The following is a 20,492-nucleotide window of genomic DNA, read 5'->3' on the forward strand; positions in this document are numbered from 1 at the left end:
GAAAAATAGAGCCCTTTGTCTTTGCTTAAGAAATCTGGCAATGCAAGAAGAACACATGAATTCTTTGCATTTATTTCCCTGTTCTTTTGCTTATTCTAACTAGCTTTACCTATGAATTTATAACACCAGAATTGTAAAGAAGAAGGACAATAATAAAATCCTGATTAAAAAAAGTAATATTTCAGGAACATATTAATGAAGTCTGTTGTACTGAGGATTAGGTCCTGCAACTTTTGCTTTCTTTAATGAAGCAGATCTAAAGGACAAGTTTGTCTGCTCTCATGAAGATGATACTACTCAAAGGGCATTATGCTAATCTATTCCTCTAAGTTACTCCACTGACTTAGAGCTACAAGTATATTCTGATAACTTTAAGCTTCACCTCTTGCACAAAATAAATTCTCTCAGTATCACTGTGCTGAATGCTCTATGCAATCCCTTTTGTTTTCCTTTGTTTGCATGTTTCTCATTTTCTATGCTGTTGTTTGTTTCTCAGTTGACCTTATGGTTTTGTGTAAAAGGAGATTCAGAGTAAAGATCTATGTTTGTTTATCAGCTGTGCTCAGAACTACTGCTAGAAAGATATAAATGCTATACTTGTTCTTTGTCAAAGTCCTGAAAATAGGAAGTTGTACACGTTTGCTACATTTCTGTGACAGCCAAGATACTCTCAGTAAACTTTCTCCTTCCAGAAGAGTCATTACAAATCTGTTCATTTTATTAGCAGAGGAGAGAAACTGGTTGGCTGATTTATCAGTGATGCCATACCCATATTCACACTTCAAGATGCTATTGAGAAGATGCTGACAATCAGTCCTCTCTTCACAGAGCAACTATCAAGGCAACGAGCACAACATTTTTTTGTTAGACACATCAGGCAGAATTCTGCAAACATAACTCAAGAGTTGAAGAAAAGGAGAGGTACTTTACCTGATCTTTCATGGTTTTCCCTAAATCTTTAACATCTTTCATGTTAATAGCATTCTTCCCTCCCTTCTCCTTCCCCTTCTTCTTGTTCTTCTTTTTGAACAAGCATTTCTTACAGAGACAAAAGCAGCAGGTAAGGATTAATAGGACTGCAACTATGGCTATGGCTATTAAGGCCCAAGGTGGCACTGGAAGAGAAAAAGAAACAAAAAAGAGAAGGTGGTAAAGGTGTTAGTAGGGTTGAATTTAGAAACAAGCACAGTTCTCTTACAGCTAAATCTTTTGCAAAGAAAATGCCTTGCAGAAATGCCTGAAATTCTTTCTAAAGCACTATCATCTTTTGTATATTTTCCCCAACTGAGCGTTTGCACACACAATGCCAATATCTATCTATTTACATGACTGGTGACACATACCAAATTAACTTGCAGCTATTCTGAAAAAATCAGCCATCTGAAAACAGCACACGATATGTTCGGCATACTTAGGCAGTAGTTTGCTTTCTTTAATCATCTCCACAACCCACCTGGCATTGTGGCTGAATTGGGCAGAACTGGCCAGGAATTTCCTGTTTACAGAATGGCATCAGATCCAACAGATGAACTTCTTCTCTGCCTGCTGCTGTATAGACTCCGCACAAGACAGTGCAGGTCAAGGTCAACAGTAAACACTAAGGACGTGCTACGGGCCAATCCAAGGGCATGTGTGCTATTAGTCATCATACCCTAATATTAGCAGAGTTGCAGTACATAGCTAGATTTTCACCCGTATTTTGCTATCAAGAAAAGCATTTGTTCAATTTATTCATTCTTTCCAGGAATCAGAACACAACTGAATTATGAATAAACAATACAGAACACTTACTGTAATAAAATGGTCTTGTTAAAGATCAGAATATTGGAAAAAAGGAGTTAAGATGACACTCAAACACTCCAGGAGGGAACTATGTTCATACAGCTCAGTTTTAATGACCACAGATCCCAACATTGAACCAGAACACTTGATACTTTAACTATTTTAACCTGTCATTTTCTAAAATCTCTAAATGCACTCAGGTCTGCACGTTACTCTGAGTGCGTTACCAAGAGGTCTCTCATACGATACAGAGCAAAACTGACAAGTGAATCAAATTTGACATGTTGACGTCAGTGAATCACAGAAGGGAATGGGCAGTATAAATAGAGAAAATTAATTGCTTAAAGGAGCTAAGCAGAGTGTGAAGCACGGTCACAGGAAATTCGACTACAAATTATCAGTTCAGAAAGAGGACAAAGCACCTAAACTTTCCTTACTCTATGTTTCATGACTTTAATTCCTAACTTTCGTTTGAAAGTCCTTGGTGACAGATACAAAAATAATGTAGAAAAATGTTAAACAGTAAATTTTGTAATACATTTTGAGCCTCCAAATGTTCATTATATGCAGCTGCTATAAAAGAGAAGCTATACCATATGTAGAACAAATGAGAACTGATTTCTAAACAAATGAATGTTAAAAGATAAAGTGAACAGATTAACAGCTGTTTATGTGATGTATTTTATGGAGTCAGCAGTAAGAAGTCTGCAATAAAAGTTGTATTAGATCTGCACTTATAACAACTTAAAATCTGTATTTCATGCATTACTGCTTTCATTTTTGCTTCATATCAGGTGCAACAGTAGCACTTCATAGCACACCTGACTTCCACAAAATTTTGTCTTTTCACTCAGCACTTGCAAATGTAAAATCATGGCCTTTCACAGGCAGCGTGCCCTTTTCAAATTCAAACTTCACTGGTGCACTTAAACTGCATTAAACACATAGCCTTTGAGATAGCATTTACAGAATGTTGTATTTTTTACCTAAGCTAATTCTTAAGAGTTATGTCAATAATGAAATGATCGATGTGCCTAAACCTATCAGCTATTTGTTTTGCTGCCTTGACAGGAATGCTCAAAGCACCACGTAAGGCAACACAGGGAGTATGGGATGGGTTCTGCTGGCAGGGTGGCATTGTAGGAGGAAAGAGAGGCGGAGCACATCACATGCAGCTAGGATGGGAGAACCAAGGAATGAGGAGACAGGGAATGTGCGTAGGATATATAAATATGCAAGCTACAGATGAAAAAGCCTGTGTAGGTAGTGAAGTCAGGTGCCTATGTGCTGTAGCTGTTGTGCAAAGCGGTATTCTGGCTCTGTTGCAGTGGTTCTCTGGAGGATGAACAACGTAGGGTGCCTTGGGGAAAATTTCAAACACTTGCAGATACCTCACTTTTTTTTTTTTAATAATGCATTGTCTGCTTCCATCTATCTGTAATTTAATTTCACCCAATAGCTCTTGTGATGCAATTAAATGATCACCAAATTAATATCAGAGACACCAAGAATTATACAGAATCCCTCAAGGAAAATGTGCTCTATTTTTGTTACAGAAAGCATAAGAAATAAAGAATAAAAAATTGAGGAAACCCAGAATCTGGGCATTTTCCAAAACATCTTCAACATTCAAGTCAGAAAAAACAAAAAGGAATGGATGTTTTCCCCAATGAAAGTGCACTGTCTCTGTCAAGGAGATGTCTCATCAGAACACTGCCACTGACAGAGATTGCCCAATCTAATATTGCTGGCAGTGGATACGTGTGTTAGATATAAGAGAATTGAAACATATTGTTATCACTAGCTTTGATTGTAGAAGTGATGGTTGTTGCTTTTCAAAAACATTATCTAAATTAACGTTAATCATTATTACATAGTTCAGGCAAGATTTTCCAAAATTATTGTAGACTTGGAGGGTTTTTGTATTTGTTCCTCTCAACTCATGACATTGCCAGAGGAGCCTGAATTCCAGAAAAAAGATATTTCTAAAAAGCAGTTTTGGACAGCCCAGAAGGAAATGACTAAAGTCACTCAAACTTCGGAAGTCTCAAAACTACAGTCTTTAATATTTTGGCATACCAACAGTGAATAACATACACAAAAACTTTATGGACAGTATATGAACTTGTTATTATTAAGTGGCTCCCTTCAGAAATTCATAATGCTTAAATCTAGTTAGACTTCCCCACAGATACGATGTTCACGTAATTTCATTTTCCTAGTCATCAACAATAAGGATCTACAGTCTGAAGGCTACCTCCATCTATATTCAATCAGTTTGATTGGGTTCAGTAGTGTACTTTGAAACCTCAGGAGGACTTTGGACATGAGCCATTAAGCAAAAGGCCTCTGCAGCAGAAAAAAGGGTTTGGGTGACATAAAAAACACAGATCCTGACCAAGTGATAGAGAGGTATCAGAGAGCCAGAAGCTTCTTGTACAATTTGTCTTACCTAGTGCCAGCACAAGGGGGTGCTTTGGAACAAGCAATATTTAGGTAAGCAGTCAAGGAAATGCTATAGCTTTAAGTATAATTAATATGTGCATAAGCTTTCTGGTATTTCAGTACTATTTTCTTTGTTCTGCTCCTGTGGTCTTAAAGACACTGTCATGAATCACTATGTGATTTGGTGAACCTCCAAGGCTCATACAGACAGATCTATAGCAGATCTGCTGAGGTAGCATAGTTAGTAAGCGAAGTTTTTAATTAGTCTTATTGATCCAATCCAAACAGTGTACACTCAGAAATGCAGGAGTGGAGTAAAAGGAAAATGAAATGCATGGCTTTTCCCTGAGCAATATTAAGGCACAGGAAAGAATAAACTCTCCAGGATTGTGTTGATGATGGAGACATTTTTGGTACAAACACTGCATCCTTTACTCATGCTGAACATCAGTTAGAAATGGAAGCAGCTAAAGGAATTGTAAACTCTCTCTTTCTCTGTGCTATTTCCTACCATTAAGGTCAGCCAGACTTGAGTGCCTACTGTGGGCGATTTGATGTGTCTGTATCCATTTCACAAACATGGCAGCTGTGGTGCACTGACATTAATTACCATTTCAGTTTGGACTTAACAGGGTGCTGATGAGGTATATCTTCTGACCATCCCTTATCATGCTTAGACTCTCAGTGTGCAAGTTCTGAGAGGGCATGGATGCAAGTAGTGGCAGTATTTGCTCATAGAGCTACTCTTGTTGTGCTTCAAACTGCACAGGGCACTCAGCCCATGGGAGCATACATAATCTGAACCAGAACCCCTACAAAGTTTGCAGTGTGGCACTGGGCCCTCAGGACAAAGTGCTTCACAGCACAGATTTGGTTTTATTTCATTGTACTAAATATATCTTGTATCCCACCCTGTCATTAAATCTTGTTCTACCAAATATGCTAGATGTAAAGGAAAATATGTATTACCGAGTTACTCCATTTAAGAGCTACAAATGGAGCCCTTTATATAAACATAGCCTTACTTAGCCTTACACAAAATGCTTGGAGAGATACAGGTCTTGGGTCTAAAACTGACATTCCTGTCAGACGATCTAAAATTATCAAATGCCTCAGAGGACATTTCGCTCCCGAGGAAAGGCAGTAAGAGGGAAGTCACAAAACGTGTAACAGCATCAAAGTGGTATAGTCTGTAAAAGAGAATAAAATCCTTCACCCCGATAATATTCCTCCCTTTCTGCGTGTGATGTCAGAGGAAACCTCATTAGCTTGAAAAAGAATCCAAAGAGAAGGAAGGTCAAGAAAGAACTGAAGAGAGAAAGCTGAATTAAAAAGCAAAGACTTCCATACCAAGGAAGCTACCTAATGACAACTCCCAATTAAGCAATTAACAGCCCCATTTAAACTGTGACAGCAAAGGACTATCAGATGGTGGCAGATTCTATATTATAGTACAAAGAAGGCTCATGGTATGTTGCAATTGATAAATAATAATAACCTATGTTTCAGGGGGAGCATTATACTTAACAGGAAGATGCAACTGTCACATAGCTGTATGTGAAGCGCTACATATTAAGCTAAATCTCTGGTCACCTAAGCATGAGAGTAGTGGCAGTTTTCATTTATTGAACTGCAGCTTTATTGTAGCTTTTTGCATTTACAGCTTCCATTCAGAAAGCAAAAATAATATATAGCCATATTCTTTCTCTATAGCAACTTCCAAGGGGCAACATTCTGGGAATCCATTCAACTTTCATTAGAAATTACTTTAAAAAAAAAAAAAAAGAACATGTACTAAGAGCAAGGACCCAGTGGATGCCACTATTCACAGCAGAAGAAATGTAATGGTGATCAATGTAAAGAAAAGGAAAGACTGATACATAATAGAATTACTTGTAAAGGAGGCAGAGAAAAACTGCAAATATGTGCTTAAATATACTGGTGATTAAATGCTAACCTTCAGGCTTACACAGCTATATATTCTCCCCAAACACTCTTATAAGTGAAACCTTGCTTTAACAGCCTGTTTGCAGAACACTATTTTCACATTCTTACATTTATCTCAGATTTTTTATGTGTTTGAGTTAATGGCTTTGACCTATTACTAAGAGGAACCTTTACTAAGCTTTCAGTTAAAAATAAAATGCTCTCATGCTGTATTGTCCCTCCTCTACTTCTTGAGCAATGTCCTCTTGCCACGAATACTTTACGGAAATTACTGAGGCTTTAACTGAGCTAAGAGATGTACATTTTGACAGTGAAAGTCCCCCACATGAAAATAGTCTGTGAAACTACACTGATTACATGGTCTTCACTCATTGAATATACTCCTGCCTATATCTTGTTTGCTAGATATCCTCATGTGAAGTTGTGCCAACATCACATAGTTGAGCATTCGTGTCTTTGCAAATAAACTGGTATTGAATTTAGCAGAAATCCTAGATTTTGCTACAAAGAATCCTAGATTCTTTTAGCTGAAGAGCTTGATCCACTCCAGAACCTGATGAATACCCCAGGGTTGGAAGTCAAAATGCTTTAAATGACCAAAATATTTACCTGAAAGTGAACTACATCCACTATGAGAATTTCCGAGTCTACTATATTTATTATTGTTAGTATTAATTCACCTTTTAGGGCACATGGAAGCTGCAGTTTATGGTAAAACCATCTACCCAGCACAGCAGAATTATCTCTATCTCTGTTGCTCTCCCTCTCTCTCTCTCACCTATGCATTCTGCTCCTTTTCTCCCTCAGGTCCTTACTGCTCAGTCTCAGCAGCTCCTTTCCCCTCAGCTCCTGAAATATATGGCTGAAAAGGCAAGAGTAAAGGAGTCTCCAGGTGAGACTGGACAGTGTGGCAGTGAAGCTGCTGAGATGTCTCCTTGACAAAAGTACTTCAGAGAGATCAGCAGGCCTTTCAAGCTCAAGTATCAGGTTTCATTTGAATTAATACTAAACCAAAAATATATCCTCTGTCAATCAGCTCATCCACTCTTGAACTCAAAATTAAACAGAATACAGACAAAAGAGAGTTAAAAACAAAATTCCCCTCTTCTGGTTGTGTTGCATCTAGTCTGAGCTGCTCTCTCAGTCTTGACTTCAGCTCAGCCACCATCAGCCACAGTCCCTGGGAGCCACAATGCAGTGCTACCGGATCTCTCATCCTCCCACAGCTCCCAGCCCTCCCACCTGCTGCTGCCTCCCCCTTCCTTGGGCAAATTCAGCAGCTCCAGTATGTTCCACCCATCTTCCAGCATGTCTGTATCAGTTGGCATGCAGCAGCCCAAGGGAGAAACCAGCAGCCCAGTTCCCTGCTGCATAGCATGTCCCTTGCAGAGGGCCGCAGTGCTGGCCAGTTCAACAAATGTAGCACCTTTCCCTGTCCAACAGAACCACTAGGTCACTTACTACAGAAAATGGAGCAGAGAAAGGAAAAACTTGGGTGGAAAATGCCTTCTAATCAAGTGGATAATATTTTTAGATTGATGCTTCCTATCAGTTTATTATATCTACTGCCATACAGCTTTTAAAATAAAATAAATGAATTTAGGCTCTAGATAATTGCCAGAGAAAAGCACCGGACACAGTCAGCAGCTGGCGAAGATGAAGCAAGCTGGAGCCTCAAACTGGATCTGGAAGCCAGACAGGTTTGCTGAAGGCTTTCCAAAAACAGTGTATGTATCAACAGCAGTTGAGTCCAAATACTTTCCTGAGAAGGCACAAAACAACTCATGAAGCTAATATTCAACACTGACAAACAAATCTGCAGAAGCCTGAGATGCTTTCCATCATGTGGACAATGGCAATTTGTAATTAAAGAGCATCTCACTTTTCCCATGACACATACTGCACGTTTTACTCTCATGATAGTTTAAAGGAAGAATACAACAGAAAGTCATGAAACTGCCTTTGACTTCAAACTGGAATTTGAAAATGGACAAAATACTCCATATCAATCTTAGGACTCAGAAATCAAGAGAGTCAAAAGCAATGAAACTGATGAGAAAAAACAAAACAAAACAAAACAATTATGCCTATGTATATTTGATTTTCTTACCTGGTTTCATTCACTGTTTGCTATGAACTGTTTTTGTTCTATTTTACTTCTCAATTTCTAAGTATTTGGGAATATATTTTTGTCCTATTTTGTATATTTTCAAGGCTTTCTCTGCAAATATGAGGACCAGATTGAATTTCACTTTCTGAAAAGAGGAACTGCATTCCTCACCAGAACTAGTCATTCACCATACACGTTAAATGCTACAACTTTTAAAATTAGATAAAAAAATCTATTGCCAACGAAGAAAAAGCTAATTTGGCACATTTTGTTATGAAATATTCTGCAGATATAAAATTCTTTAAAAAAGGGACTGATTTATGATTTCTAACATGATTAAATTATAGAAACGATCTTGTCTTTATGCCAGTGTTCTGTTAACATACATAAACGTAACATGGGATGCTACTGCATGCAGGTTTCTTGGAATCACTGAATATCCCAAGTTGGAAGCGACCCAGAGGAATCATCCTGTCCAACCCATGGCTCCTCACATATCCTTCTGATATTGTGGCATCCAAACTGCACCCAGTGCTGGACGTGAGGCTGCACAGTGCAGAACAGGATAACTGCCCCCCTCATCCTGCTGGCAGCTCTGGGCCTGAAGCACCCCAGGGTACAGTTGGCCCTTTTGGCTGCCAGGGCACGCTGCTGACTTATTCAACCTGCTGCCAATCAGAACCCACAGACCTCTTTCTGCAGGGCTGCTCTCCAGCCTGTACCATTAGGGCACCTCTTCCACTTTGCTTCTTCCTAAGCCAGAGTATTTCCAGGCTTTCTGCCCTGCTGTTTCATACAGAACCGTGGGTGTGGAAGAATGACCAGCAGGGTGGTTCTGTGCTCTAGGCTTGCAGGGTGTCTGGGTCCTTTTCACTTTCGAGCTGTAGCATAAACTCAGAGACTCAAGTTCTCATTATGTGCTACTTCAATAACAGTTTTTTGTATCTCATTTCAAGCTTTAATGACAATAGCTTTTCTTTCTGATTCCTGCCATTTTATTATCCAGACAGCAATACTGTGCCCATACACTCAAAGCATAAAGTAAGGGATGGTAAATGGTGAACAGATTTCACTCATTTCTCATCTATACCAAAGTGATGAATTTACCATTGAAAGAATCCTTCTGTTCTCTAGATTTGTTGCCAGATCAGATTTTCATTTGTCTCCTTACTGAAATTTCTTAGTGAACTTTACTACCTTTCTAAAAAAAGACCAAATGTCAAAATGCAAAGTACTTCTAACTTGTGAATAATCAACCTCTTTCTATTTATAAAAAGTATGACACCATTTCCCTTAGGATACGATCTTTTGCCTCTACCCACTACACAGCTCAGTAGAGCTGTATTATTGACTTTGAACAGATACTAAGCAGGTTTATATATTTGCTTTTATTAACTCCTTAAACAGGCCTGGGGTTAACCTGTTTTTTACTCTCTGATTTACAAGACCAAAACAGGTTAAAGACTCATCTACAGCAGAGAGGGTAGTTCCTTTCCATATATGTGTGTGTATATACATATATATAAACGCATAGATACGTGCATATAGTTGTATATATGTATTATATTTGCTATTAAATTATTCTAGAAGCATGCATTCTGCAGTTAGAAATCATGGAAACAGTCCTTTTCTAAAACTGATTAATATTTTCAGATATATGAATGAGTCTTCGCTGTTGTTTTTCTTCTTTTTAATCATTTCAACAGGAATGCATTTGCATACTTAAGCATGACAAGTAGTGAGAAAGGCTCATTTCTAATAAGTTTGGGAACTTTTTCATACCTTCAATGTCCAGAACGATTAAAAAAATTAATTTCATACCAGTAATAGTGAAAAATCAATTATAAAAACAATCAAGAAGCAAACAAAAGCCAATCTCCTTCTTCCAGTCAGCTTTGTTTTAAATACTTTTTTGGGGGGGGAATGTTAGGTCAACTGTGGTATATAGGCAGCAATAATAGCAAATAATAGTGAAAAACCATGTACTTTTTTCTGTGATAGGAATGTATCTGTAAAAGCATATTCCTTTTTCTGGGCAATAGTGTACGCCTAATGAAATCAACTGAATGCCAGCATTTCTCGATCTGTTACTTAAAATATACAGATATAACTTTGAACAAGATTATTTAATTAAATATTATCATTATTAATAGACACTCATTTGTGTGTGGGTAGTGCCCAAAGGCACTGACTCAGAAGAAATGCCTCACCAGATTAGATACTGCACACAGCTGAAATAAAATGACAGACTGACCTGAGAGGCTTTGCACTGTAAAGTCCCAAGTCTTTGGCCACATATGTGGGCATCTCGGTCCTACCAATTGCTCACAGGGCCAGACCCTTACTCATACATCAGCCTAGCAGCATGTACCCGGCTTGTACGCTACCACATTCAGTCCGCCCAAGCACATCACCCAGCACATTGTTGTGTGCAGCCTTTTCTAATAAAATCTTTTTTCACCTCACAAGATCCTCCAAGGATCATGTTCACTTCTGACACGAATGCCCTCTTTCTGGAGGACACTCAGCTGGCCAGCTTGGCAGCTTCATAGCATGCCACTGGCCAAGGTTACAGCCAAGACTAAGCCCTGAGCATAAGAATGAAAAACTGAGGCCTTCTTTGGCAGAATCCTTCAAAATAAGTGCTCAAGTCAGCTGCATTCTTGAAGCAATAGCAGTTAGAACCAGACAACCCAGCTTTTGACCGTGGCCCTTTCTGGTCTTCCAGATCAAGCCAGAAATCAAAACAGAAATTGTTCCCCAGGCTCTCAGGCAACTATGAAAACAGTTGGCAGAGGGCAGCTTGTAATATGAATGCCCCAAGCAAAATTACAGTACATCAATAATGGCACAGCATCTAGGCTGTGACCTCCACTCTTTCCCAGAAGGCATTTCTAGCACGTGAGTTCCTGAGGCACCTCAGGAGTAGGCTCACATTCAAACACATGTGCTATTCCATACGTGGGTTGACTGTTGATCCGGGTGGGGTACGTGTGTCTGATCTCTCCATAGAAACAAGTGGTGAAGGGTATGTAGGGGATTCCTGACAGGCACTTCTGTCACTGGTGAGGCATTACATTCAGCTCAACAAAGAGCAGAGAGCAAACCAGCCACACTGCAGAAGTCTTGGGAATGGTATAGCAGTGGTGACACAGTGTTGTGTGACTGAGGGTGTGAGTAGTCTGCCAAAAAGCCTGAAGGTCTAAGTCGATCCCAGCTTTCCTCACACATGCTTCCTGGAATGTTTTCATAACTCTATTAGCCCAGCATTGTTGATCAGGATATTTGTACCAGCTTTGCCTATCAAGAGGGAGATAGTCTCAACAGTGCAGTCACCTCAAGCCTTGAGATGAAAAGAGCGAGCCATTGCCACTGCGCACCTGACCCGTGCCACAATAAGCACAGCAAAAGATAACTCTGCTCAGTCCTCCTTGGCTGAGCAAACTTCCCAAGAAAACACCACTGACATGAATCTGCACATCAGCTGTTGCATAAGCCTGTTCTACTAGCACATGGCTGTCAATACGAAGATACGTATTGTAAGATATTAGAAAGATAAAGTTTGGTGGAATTCATGTTATTATACTGCTAATACAAAAAAAAAATTAATTGCATTCATTGACTGTGTATAACCCAAGTCTATTAGGCAAAATGTTGTTTTCACCTGTTATTTAAAAAAAAATTGACCTTTCATTTTTTTACATGTTCAGTTTTATTTCAAAAGACTGAAGAAAAGAATCTAAATATAGTTTGTGCCCTTGCCAAGTATTTCAAGCTCCTTTATTCTTCAAGAAGCTATCAAGGCTGCAAACCATATATTGGGAATGGCCTTCATAGGGAGAAATCTATTTTCAAGATACGGTTAAGGTTAATAGCTATGTTGTTCTTTTTCAGAAGCTCATTTAGCAGCACTATTATGATGAGGATGATGATGATTGATTACTGACTTCTGCCTTTTTGCACAAAAAAGCGCCATTCCTGATTGGCTAACTAGAAATGCAGTAATGGTCATTAACTTTGTTGCAGGAACTACTGCCAAAGTGATAAATAGATTTGGTTTACATTAGCTACCAGCCTAAAAGCATCATTTGACCTCATTAATATCTCTAATCAAATCTGGAGCTATGCTCCCTAAGAAGGAAGACTGTCCTTTTTAGAATGGCAACTCAGAGCTTTTTTTTCTGGTTCCTGTAAATACAGAAGTTGAAATTCTGTTACACCAAGGTAAGGCCAATGCTATACATTCATTTTGCTCTTTTTTTTCTGACTGGACAATTCAAAACTGCTTTTAGCAGGCATTAAAAGCTACCCACGTCTCTCCTTTTTGCCAGGCTGAGGGAAGCTGCATTTCTTGGAAAAATACTCACTTTGCTGAAGGAAACAAGAACATGTTTTTTGTTTGTACGTGTTTGGAATTCCACGGTTAGCATGTTGAGATCTGCATCAAAATCGTATGGTTGGTGTATGGATTTAGTCCTTCAGATCAGTGAAGGAAAAAGCTGCAGACTACATTTTGATCTCTTAATCCAGATTTCCTTCATACTATCTGCAAATTGTTTCCTGTATTCTTCATCTTTACTTCTGCGAGGTACACTCATCACTCTTGCTGTGCTTCTCACTTTGCAATCTAGAAATGTTAGAACTTATTAATTTAGCAAGCCTGGAATGTTTTCTCACATGTTGTGCTTTGGTCTTCTGCTAATTAGCCTGAATAATTAATTCATGCAAGCTCTAGTCAGCCCCTGTATTCAGCTTGGCCATGACTGTGTGTTACAGCTGCAAACCAAAGCTGACAGTTTTGGAGATGATGTGAATCTGAAAGGAGGACTGTTTTCTAAGCACACATGCCATCTTGAGAGACAGCACACAATGTTCCCATCCAGTGTAGATGAAAGCAGGCAGTTTGCCCGATGTTTACTTTGTCCTGTTAATATTGTGAGCTATCAGCAAAAGCAACTACTATCAGTTTGTCTTTTAAGATAGCAAGTCTCCCTAAGATATCTGTTTGAGTACCTTTATCTGTTTTGTTTTTTTTTTCTTTTTAAACTGGACATAAAATAGAGGTGAGATATGATACTGCAAGCTTTGGCATAGAGCAGGAACCATAAAAAGATGACCCTCTTCATCAGTTTCTTCTATTCTATTTGGTGATTGTTCCTTATTTTAAAATTTAGCAATGCTGAGAATGGGAACATGAAAACAGTTCTGCCCTCTCACTGTAGCCTATATTCTGAATTATTTCCTACATAATGCCATGATTTCAACATAAGTTAAAAGTGCTGTCAACCATTATAGCTTCCAGTTCAATGAAGGAATTTAATCTAAGCCTCTCAGCTTCCAGAAGGAATGCTCTGACTTTCAGATTAATATATAAGAATTGGAGAGCTGTGTTACCAGAATTGTATCAGAAGACATTCCTACCCTTACCAACTCCCTTTCCTGAAAAAAAGAGTTACAGGCATCTGTCCTTCAAAGGGGAATTTTCATTTCCCAGTGTTAGGTGGACAGACGAGCCTGCCTGCTGTTCTGAGATTTGTGCTGAGGGTTTTGGATGGAAGCCCTTTATCTTAATCCCTGCATCTGGCTTGCTGCTGGACAGCCAGCCTGCAAGGCTTTCCGTTGTTGTGAGACCCCTTGACTCCTATCTGTGCTGAGTTTGAAGTCCAACCATGTAATACTGAATACAGACTGCAAGCTGTTCCAAAATATGTCAATATATTTTTTTTTCTCTGTATATGACAGAAATAAATAAATCCTCTCTCAGGACCAGAGTCCACCTTTGATTATCCGCACTAGGTGTCAGTTTTGCCTTACAGTGCTCAGATGGAAACCAGACACATTCTAAACACTTACATCCCTTGTGGGAGCTAATTGTACAAGCTCCACTGACAGAAAGAGCATCACCTCCCTCTGTCTCCTTCTGTAGTGTCCTACTGCTACTAAATGTGCTCAGCACAGACTGATCCTACAGGTATGTCCAAGCCAGACTTTTTCCACTAAGTTAAGCATCCCTTTAAGGGCACACTGAACACTCAGTGCTGAAATGTTACCACCTTCTATTCACTGAAAAGAAAACTGGAAGCTGAACCTTACACTAACTCTGAAAATCAATTATCTGACGTTCTTCTTTGACTTTTACTTCACAAATGGTCATCAGGCTCTGACTCAAGTTTTATATGAAACTTGGATCTTTAGTCCTCTGGACTTACACCATGTTCATTGTTTTTTATCTATGAAATGCTTTCAGAATATTGAGTTGCTAATTGGTATAATCAGAGATAAGTATTATTTTCCTTTTAGAGACAGAAAGCCAAGAGAAGATGGCCTGTGACTTACTGTAGGGGTTACAAAGAATGTCACTAAAATCTAAGAATGGTCAACCTAGCTGCTTGCTCAGAGCATGCTCCTCTGAGATCAGTATATTGCCACTTAAGTAATATTCTGTTCCAGTATTTATAGTCAACCTTAGCAGCTGCTTTACATGGGCATATTTTCTTATTGCTCTTTAACCACCTGTGCATCCCCTTCTTGCTCAAACGTGCATTCTTCTTGTTAGAATCATTTAATTAAAAGCCATGTTTTCTCACCAGTTTAATTTCATTGCTAGTGATCAAAGAAGACGAATGATTATCAAATCTTAAAATTAAAAGTACATAGCAGAGTTCTTGCTTATGTCCCTATTTAAATACAATTGAATCTGCAGTGATTAATCTGAAGCTTGCCCAAAACAGAGCAACAAAAATTAAAAAAAGTATGCAGACACTAAACATAGGAAAATAATCTCCACTGGAATTAGAAGTCAGAGTAAAAAAATAATTTTGCTGAAATCAATGACTGCAATTCTGGTGACTTCTACCCAACAAGGATTCTGCCCCAACTTCCCAGTTTCTCTTGCTAGTTTCTATCATAAGCTAAAGAAACAGCTGTGCTCTTTCTCGGTAATAAAAAGTTTGCAATAGCTAATTGAAAATTCTTTCAAACCTATAGCATCACCAGTAATGAACGATTAATCCTCTGTCTCCTTAGGACTGAGTTAAGCTCAGAATAGAAAGGGAAAGGCAGCAAAAGAAAATGGGCTCTGTGAAGCATGAAGAAATAAAAATGAAAAGATCATAAAGAAAACAAACATTAAGGGTAAAAGAGCAATCAATAAAGTCCAAAGCTCACAAGATTGTCTTGGAAAATAAGTACTGTAAAGGAATTTAAATAAGTACAAATGGAATTCACAGAAAGATTTAAAAGTGAATTAATTTTCCACTGCAATTTCCTTCTCTTCCCTTGCATGATTTTCTCTTAGGCTACTTTGCTTTCTGTACCTGGTTCCACGTAACAATAGCAACACAAGTTATATATGCTCTTCATGGTGATTAGTCCAGCAAGCAAGCAGTTAAGTAAATGGTTAAAACACTTAAGTGAATGCAAATAAGATGGTGGTTTATTATTGGCTGAAAGTGCCTCAAAACAGACTAATAGTGATATATAGATGCAACTTTGCATCTGTAGTCTAATTAAAACTAATCTAATTAAAAATGGTGCATCTGTAAAGCAGCTTGAGCACTGCAGATAACACGCAGAATTCCTTTTATAGTTGGAAAAAGCTTCCAAGTGGCAGTGTCTGCCATTCCACTTTATTTGGAACCACTTTAATAGCAGGTGAATAATCAACAAATAAATTCTATGTAGCCTGATTGGAACTGTTCATTCACAGAAGCAGAAGCAGTGATAATGTACCCACAGATGCATTACTACAGCAACGGAAGCTACACTGACAGGGGGAAGTAATGGCCTTTCATTAGACAAAATGATACAGCTTCAAAAAAGAAAAAAGCTTCAAGCCGTAAGACATCCTTCAACCTTGCTCACTAAGGCAGAACTCAAGTACAAAAAGACACTTCTGCGGATATGTAACATTACTGGTATAAGTCGTCCACAGCAAAATCAGGCATGATCAAAACTTTGCCTTATCAAGAGATTTATTTCAAAATATTCTTACAGTGGAATCGCTTGTTTTCCCAGGCAAATAAACATTCGATGGACTCTGTATTCAGTATGAAAACTTAATGTTCACAACTGAAGTTCTGTCGTAAGCAACTTTAGCACTGAGAATTAAAATGGCCATGAGACAGTAAAATAATGCATCCAACTCTCCACTCAGCACATGTTCTATGGGTTCTGACAGTAATATACAAGAATAAATTCCAGTATTTCATCTTTCACCCACAAAATCCATTACAAAACTTTGTTAGAAAATCCTCCCACAGAATGATCTTCCTGATTCCATGTATCTTCCATGGAGGAGCTTTGCAGCAGCTTCAATGAGAAGCATGAGCAATGCATTCTCCAAACAGTCTAACTTAGAGCTCTTCAAGGGTGAGATACAAGGGCTTAATCTTGCTTAAGCTAAGCAAGACACAAGCCATGTTCTTCCTTCTCTCATGACAGTGCCTTAATGCCTACCCTTATTGCATAATAAAATGGGTGACAACACTATCAGCATTTCCCTTCCCTTCTTTTGCCAGTTCCACTAGAGTTCCAAGAATGAAAACACAATCTTCAAGTAAAAGAGCAATAGAGAAAATAGATGAATCCCATACTGAAAATTGGGTCTGTTATTTGAAAAATGTACACAGAGGATTGTATTATCAAAGGGAAATAAAAATGATGAAAAATTCTGAGAATTGTCCCATTAAAATAATTCTCCTTGCTGTCTGATGTTTCTGGAGAAGTAGAGCATGAGTCCTTTCGACTGTAAGTAGTTCCAGTAATTTCAGCAAAACTATGATGAACAATGTAAGACGAGGCCTTAAGGTGAATTTACTAATAACATAGGAAAAAAGCACTGGATATTTTGATGGCATTACTTTAGCCTAGGTAAGATACGTGAGTTATTCATAGAAAAGGGTTATTCTGGTAAGTCACAACTAATTTTCGAAACAAATGTCAGCCTGAAATTGCTTATCAGTCACTTCATGGTATTTTTCTGTATGCCGGTTTGAAATTTACTCCATTGTAGAAACAAGCAAAAGGCATCTTCTGTAATTCAAAATCTACTTTCATGTGAGGTTTATGCACTGCACGGGCTGTCACAGAGGCCCCTGCACCAGAATGAATATGCCCACATGTGAACATGTGCACTGATGGTTAAAGCATTGTGCACTACAATAAAAAGACTGAGGGTAACAGGGACTTCAAAAAAACCTGTGTTTTCCTTCTTTTAAATATGTAACATAAAGAAAAGTTTGAATGGAAAAGCACTTTACTTTATGTGAGGGGAATTTTATTCTGGTCCGCATTTTCTGAATGTTATATTTTATCTAGGTATCACATATTTACTTAAAAAATGAGAAATAGACTGTAAAGTATAGTTATTTTTACACCACAATTTGATTTCAGTGCAATTTGTAGCTTTTAGAGTGTGGTACAAACATATGGCTATAAATGCAGTTCATCAAGGACTTTGCATTTACTTATTTTACTCTTCGATATTTATTATTTTGTTTACTCATTAGTTGTTATTTATTTATTGCTTGTGCATTCTTAGTTATTTATTATCTTTATTATCTATCTTGCATCTTTTTGTATTACTATTCTCCTGTGCTAGCTTAATACGTAATATCCATAACACAAACTACTTCTATTACTACTATTAGTACTGCAAGCTCAGTCTCTTGAGAATTTTCTTTAAATCAGCACAGACACCTTAAATGTAAAATGGTAACTTATATATCACAAAAAGCTGATAAGATACAAGATACAGCAAGATGTAAATTAATTTTAAAAATAACACAGTAAATCCAGTGCAAAGTTTCTAACATCTTGCTGTATTTTCAAGGGCAAAAGAAAGTAGCAAAATCAGTATTAATTTGTTCAACTCTCTCAGAAACAAATCTGTGATTATTTCCTTCACTTTCTGATCACTGATGCCGGCACATCACTCCTCAGCACAGCAAAATTAGGACTGACTTGGTAAAAACTCAAATGGGGTTTCCAGGAACTAAGAGATAAGCAGCTCATTCTCAATGTCAGTTTAAGTGTTTCTGATCAGACTTGTCACAAACTCCCAGATCTGCTTGGTAGTAAGGAGTCTGTCCTTGAGCTGAACAGCTTCAGAGTCATGGCTACGTGCAGGAACAACATACTGTCTGAGAAGTGCAGTTGGCAGAAATAAAAGTGGGCTTTTCAATTATATTTTTATGGTGAAATGGTCCTTTAATAAGGATAAAATTTTTGTCTCCATTGCTGGCAAATTAGTGAGGTTATAAGGTAACATTTTTGTACTATGACTAGCATTCAATCCATCCTAAATCATAAATAACGTACATTCACACTGCTCTCTCAGGAGACTCTACTAAAGCCAAAGCGCATACTTATATTTATTCAGGCACATCATGGTAGAGGTGACACTTGATAAAAAAGTAAGTTCTTCCCTGGAGCAGAGCTAAATGCCATTTAGTTCACTGCTGATGGCTCAGAAATCAGACATCTCGACAATGGTTTCCACAAATCCAACCACTGAAAAGTTAAAAATACTGATACAACTAAGCCCTGTTTAACGTCTCTCCACATAGTCAGTCAATATACTGTAATCATAACCAATATGTTAGACAATATATTGATTGATAGCTCTTTTATCCTGTTATGAAATTGGTTTCTGACAGGCATATCCCTTTCAAGTGGCTAGTAGTGACTTAACTGACCTCATATGCCTTCAAGGTAAGTCAGATCATGCCAAAAAAAACGTTATAGAAGACAGCACTTGAACCAGTTTTCCTTTGGCATCTCTCTAAACATGGCAGTGCTGAAATTTATCCTGGCTTGTCTCTTAATTTTGGTTCTTATCTGAGGTCTTTGCTGACTCCTGTTAACATTGCAGGGCCATACATAACACACTTTTCTGACTCTGCTTCCAAAATGTCTTTTTTCCAACCAGTAGTACAGTTAGTAGCAGCTGGAAAACACTTGGGCAGGGATATGAGATTTCCAGCTCATGGGTCAGTGGAAGAATATGCCCGACATATATTAACGAGGTAAGGAACAACCACTATCAGGAGCTTTGTTAGTCCTGTGCAAAAAACTCAGCTAGTCCTGCCCTCATTCTTCTGCCATTATGACAAGAAAAACTGTGTATTTTAGAGTACATTAGCCCTGCCGTTACTAAAAAATAAAACATCCATATTCAGTCATCTGCTTTGATGGAAAGCTGAATGATTTTTACTCTCATAGCATGCTTTATGTGAAATAGAGAGAAAAGTAGAGAGAGATTGATTTATATTTATTCCTTTTCTTCAGAAGTACCCTATGGCAGACAGCCTGCAGAACAGAGCAGGGACTTGCACTGGCAGGGAGCCTTATGTCTCTCCAAGCCATATGTCAAAAAAAGTTTCACAGACCCTAACTTTTTTTCTATCCTCAAGTAGATACAGAGCCAGCTGTATTCTCCTAAAGTCTTAGCATTGTAAAACTGTTTCTTTCCAGAGAGGTAGGAGGCCAAAATGAGAGGAGAAGGTGGTGTCTGATGAGGGAACCAGCAGAAAGTAAGGAAAAGAAGCAGATGAAAGCTGGTGAGAAGAATTGCAGCTGTTTAGTCACAAATTTGTTATTATTTACTCTCAGATCACAGATGTGATCTCATGTGCTTGCAAGCCATACATCTTGCCAACATAATCTGCAATAGCAGCTCTGATAGCATCAAATCTATTGATACGGAGATTGTGAAGAAATATAATTCCACTAATGGTCGTGTGTCTGGTGGAACCAAATGTTGCAGCTTCTTGAAGAAGAAATTTCTGATTTTTCATTTTTACTTTATTAAATTGGAAAAATCAGTTTTAAGTCCACCTAGCATCAGGACAGGAACACAAATATTCATTTGCGAGATCATCATTCTCCACTCCTCTGATGGCCGTACAATGGTGCAAAACCTTATTTTTCTTGTCTCATTAATATTGTGGGAAAGCAAACAATATCAGCACTGCTTTACTAGATCAAATAGTTGAATGCTTCAGTCTGACAGTGGCTCCCAACCATCATTCTGACAATACCTCACGAGTTAACAAACTGCTGTAACTCAACATCCTTACCATCTGGGATAGGCTCACTGAGTTTGGGAACTGAACAATAAGGCTAACAACAGTATTTCACTTATTTCAGTCCTGTGTTGAGGTATGTCTATTACAGCTTGTCTTTACCTCTTAAAAAGCAAACTAAA

General features: G+C 38.2%; 1 protein-coding gene across 2 annotated transcripts in view; it reads right to left on the reverse strand.

Annotated features, from left to right (window-relative positions):
* The window catches only part of SYT1 (synaptotagmin 1), a gene marked incomplete at both ends in the record, with an annotated part of 118,093 nt that overhangs the window by 84,165 nt on the left and 13,436 nt on the right, over window positions 1–20,492 (reverse strand). For both annotated transcript variants that reach the window (XM_079549761.1, XM_079549760.1), the window contains one exon: window positions 931–1,115. In XM_079549761.1, the coding sequence (XP_079405887.1) occupies window positions 931–1,115 (185 nt within the window). The remainder of the gene's footprint in view (window positions 1–930; window positions 1,116–20,492) is intronic.

The sequence above is a fragment of the Tetrao urogallus genome (assembly GCF_951394365.1).
Source record: "Tetrao urogallus genome assembly, chromosome: 1".
NCBI classification, from domain to species: domain Eukaryota; kingdom Metazoa; phylum Chordata; class Aves; order Galliformes; family Phasianidae; genus Tetrao; species Tetrao urogallus.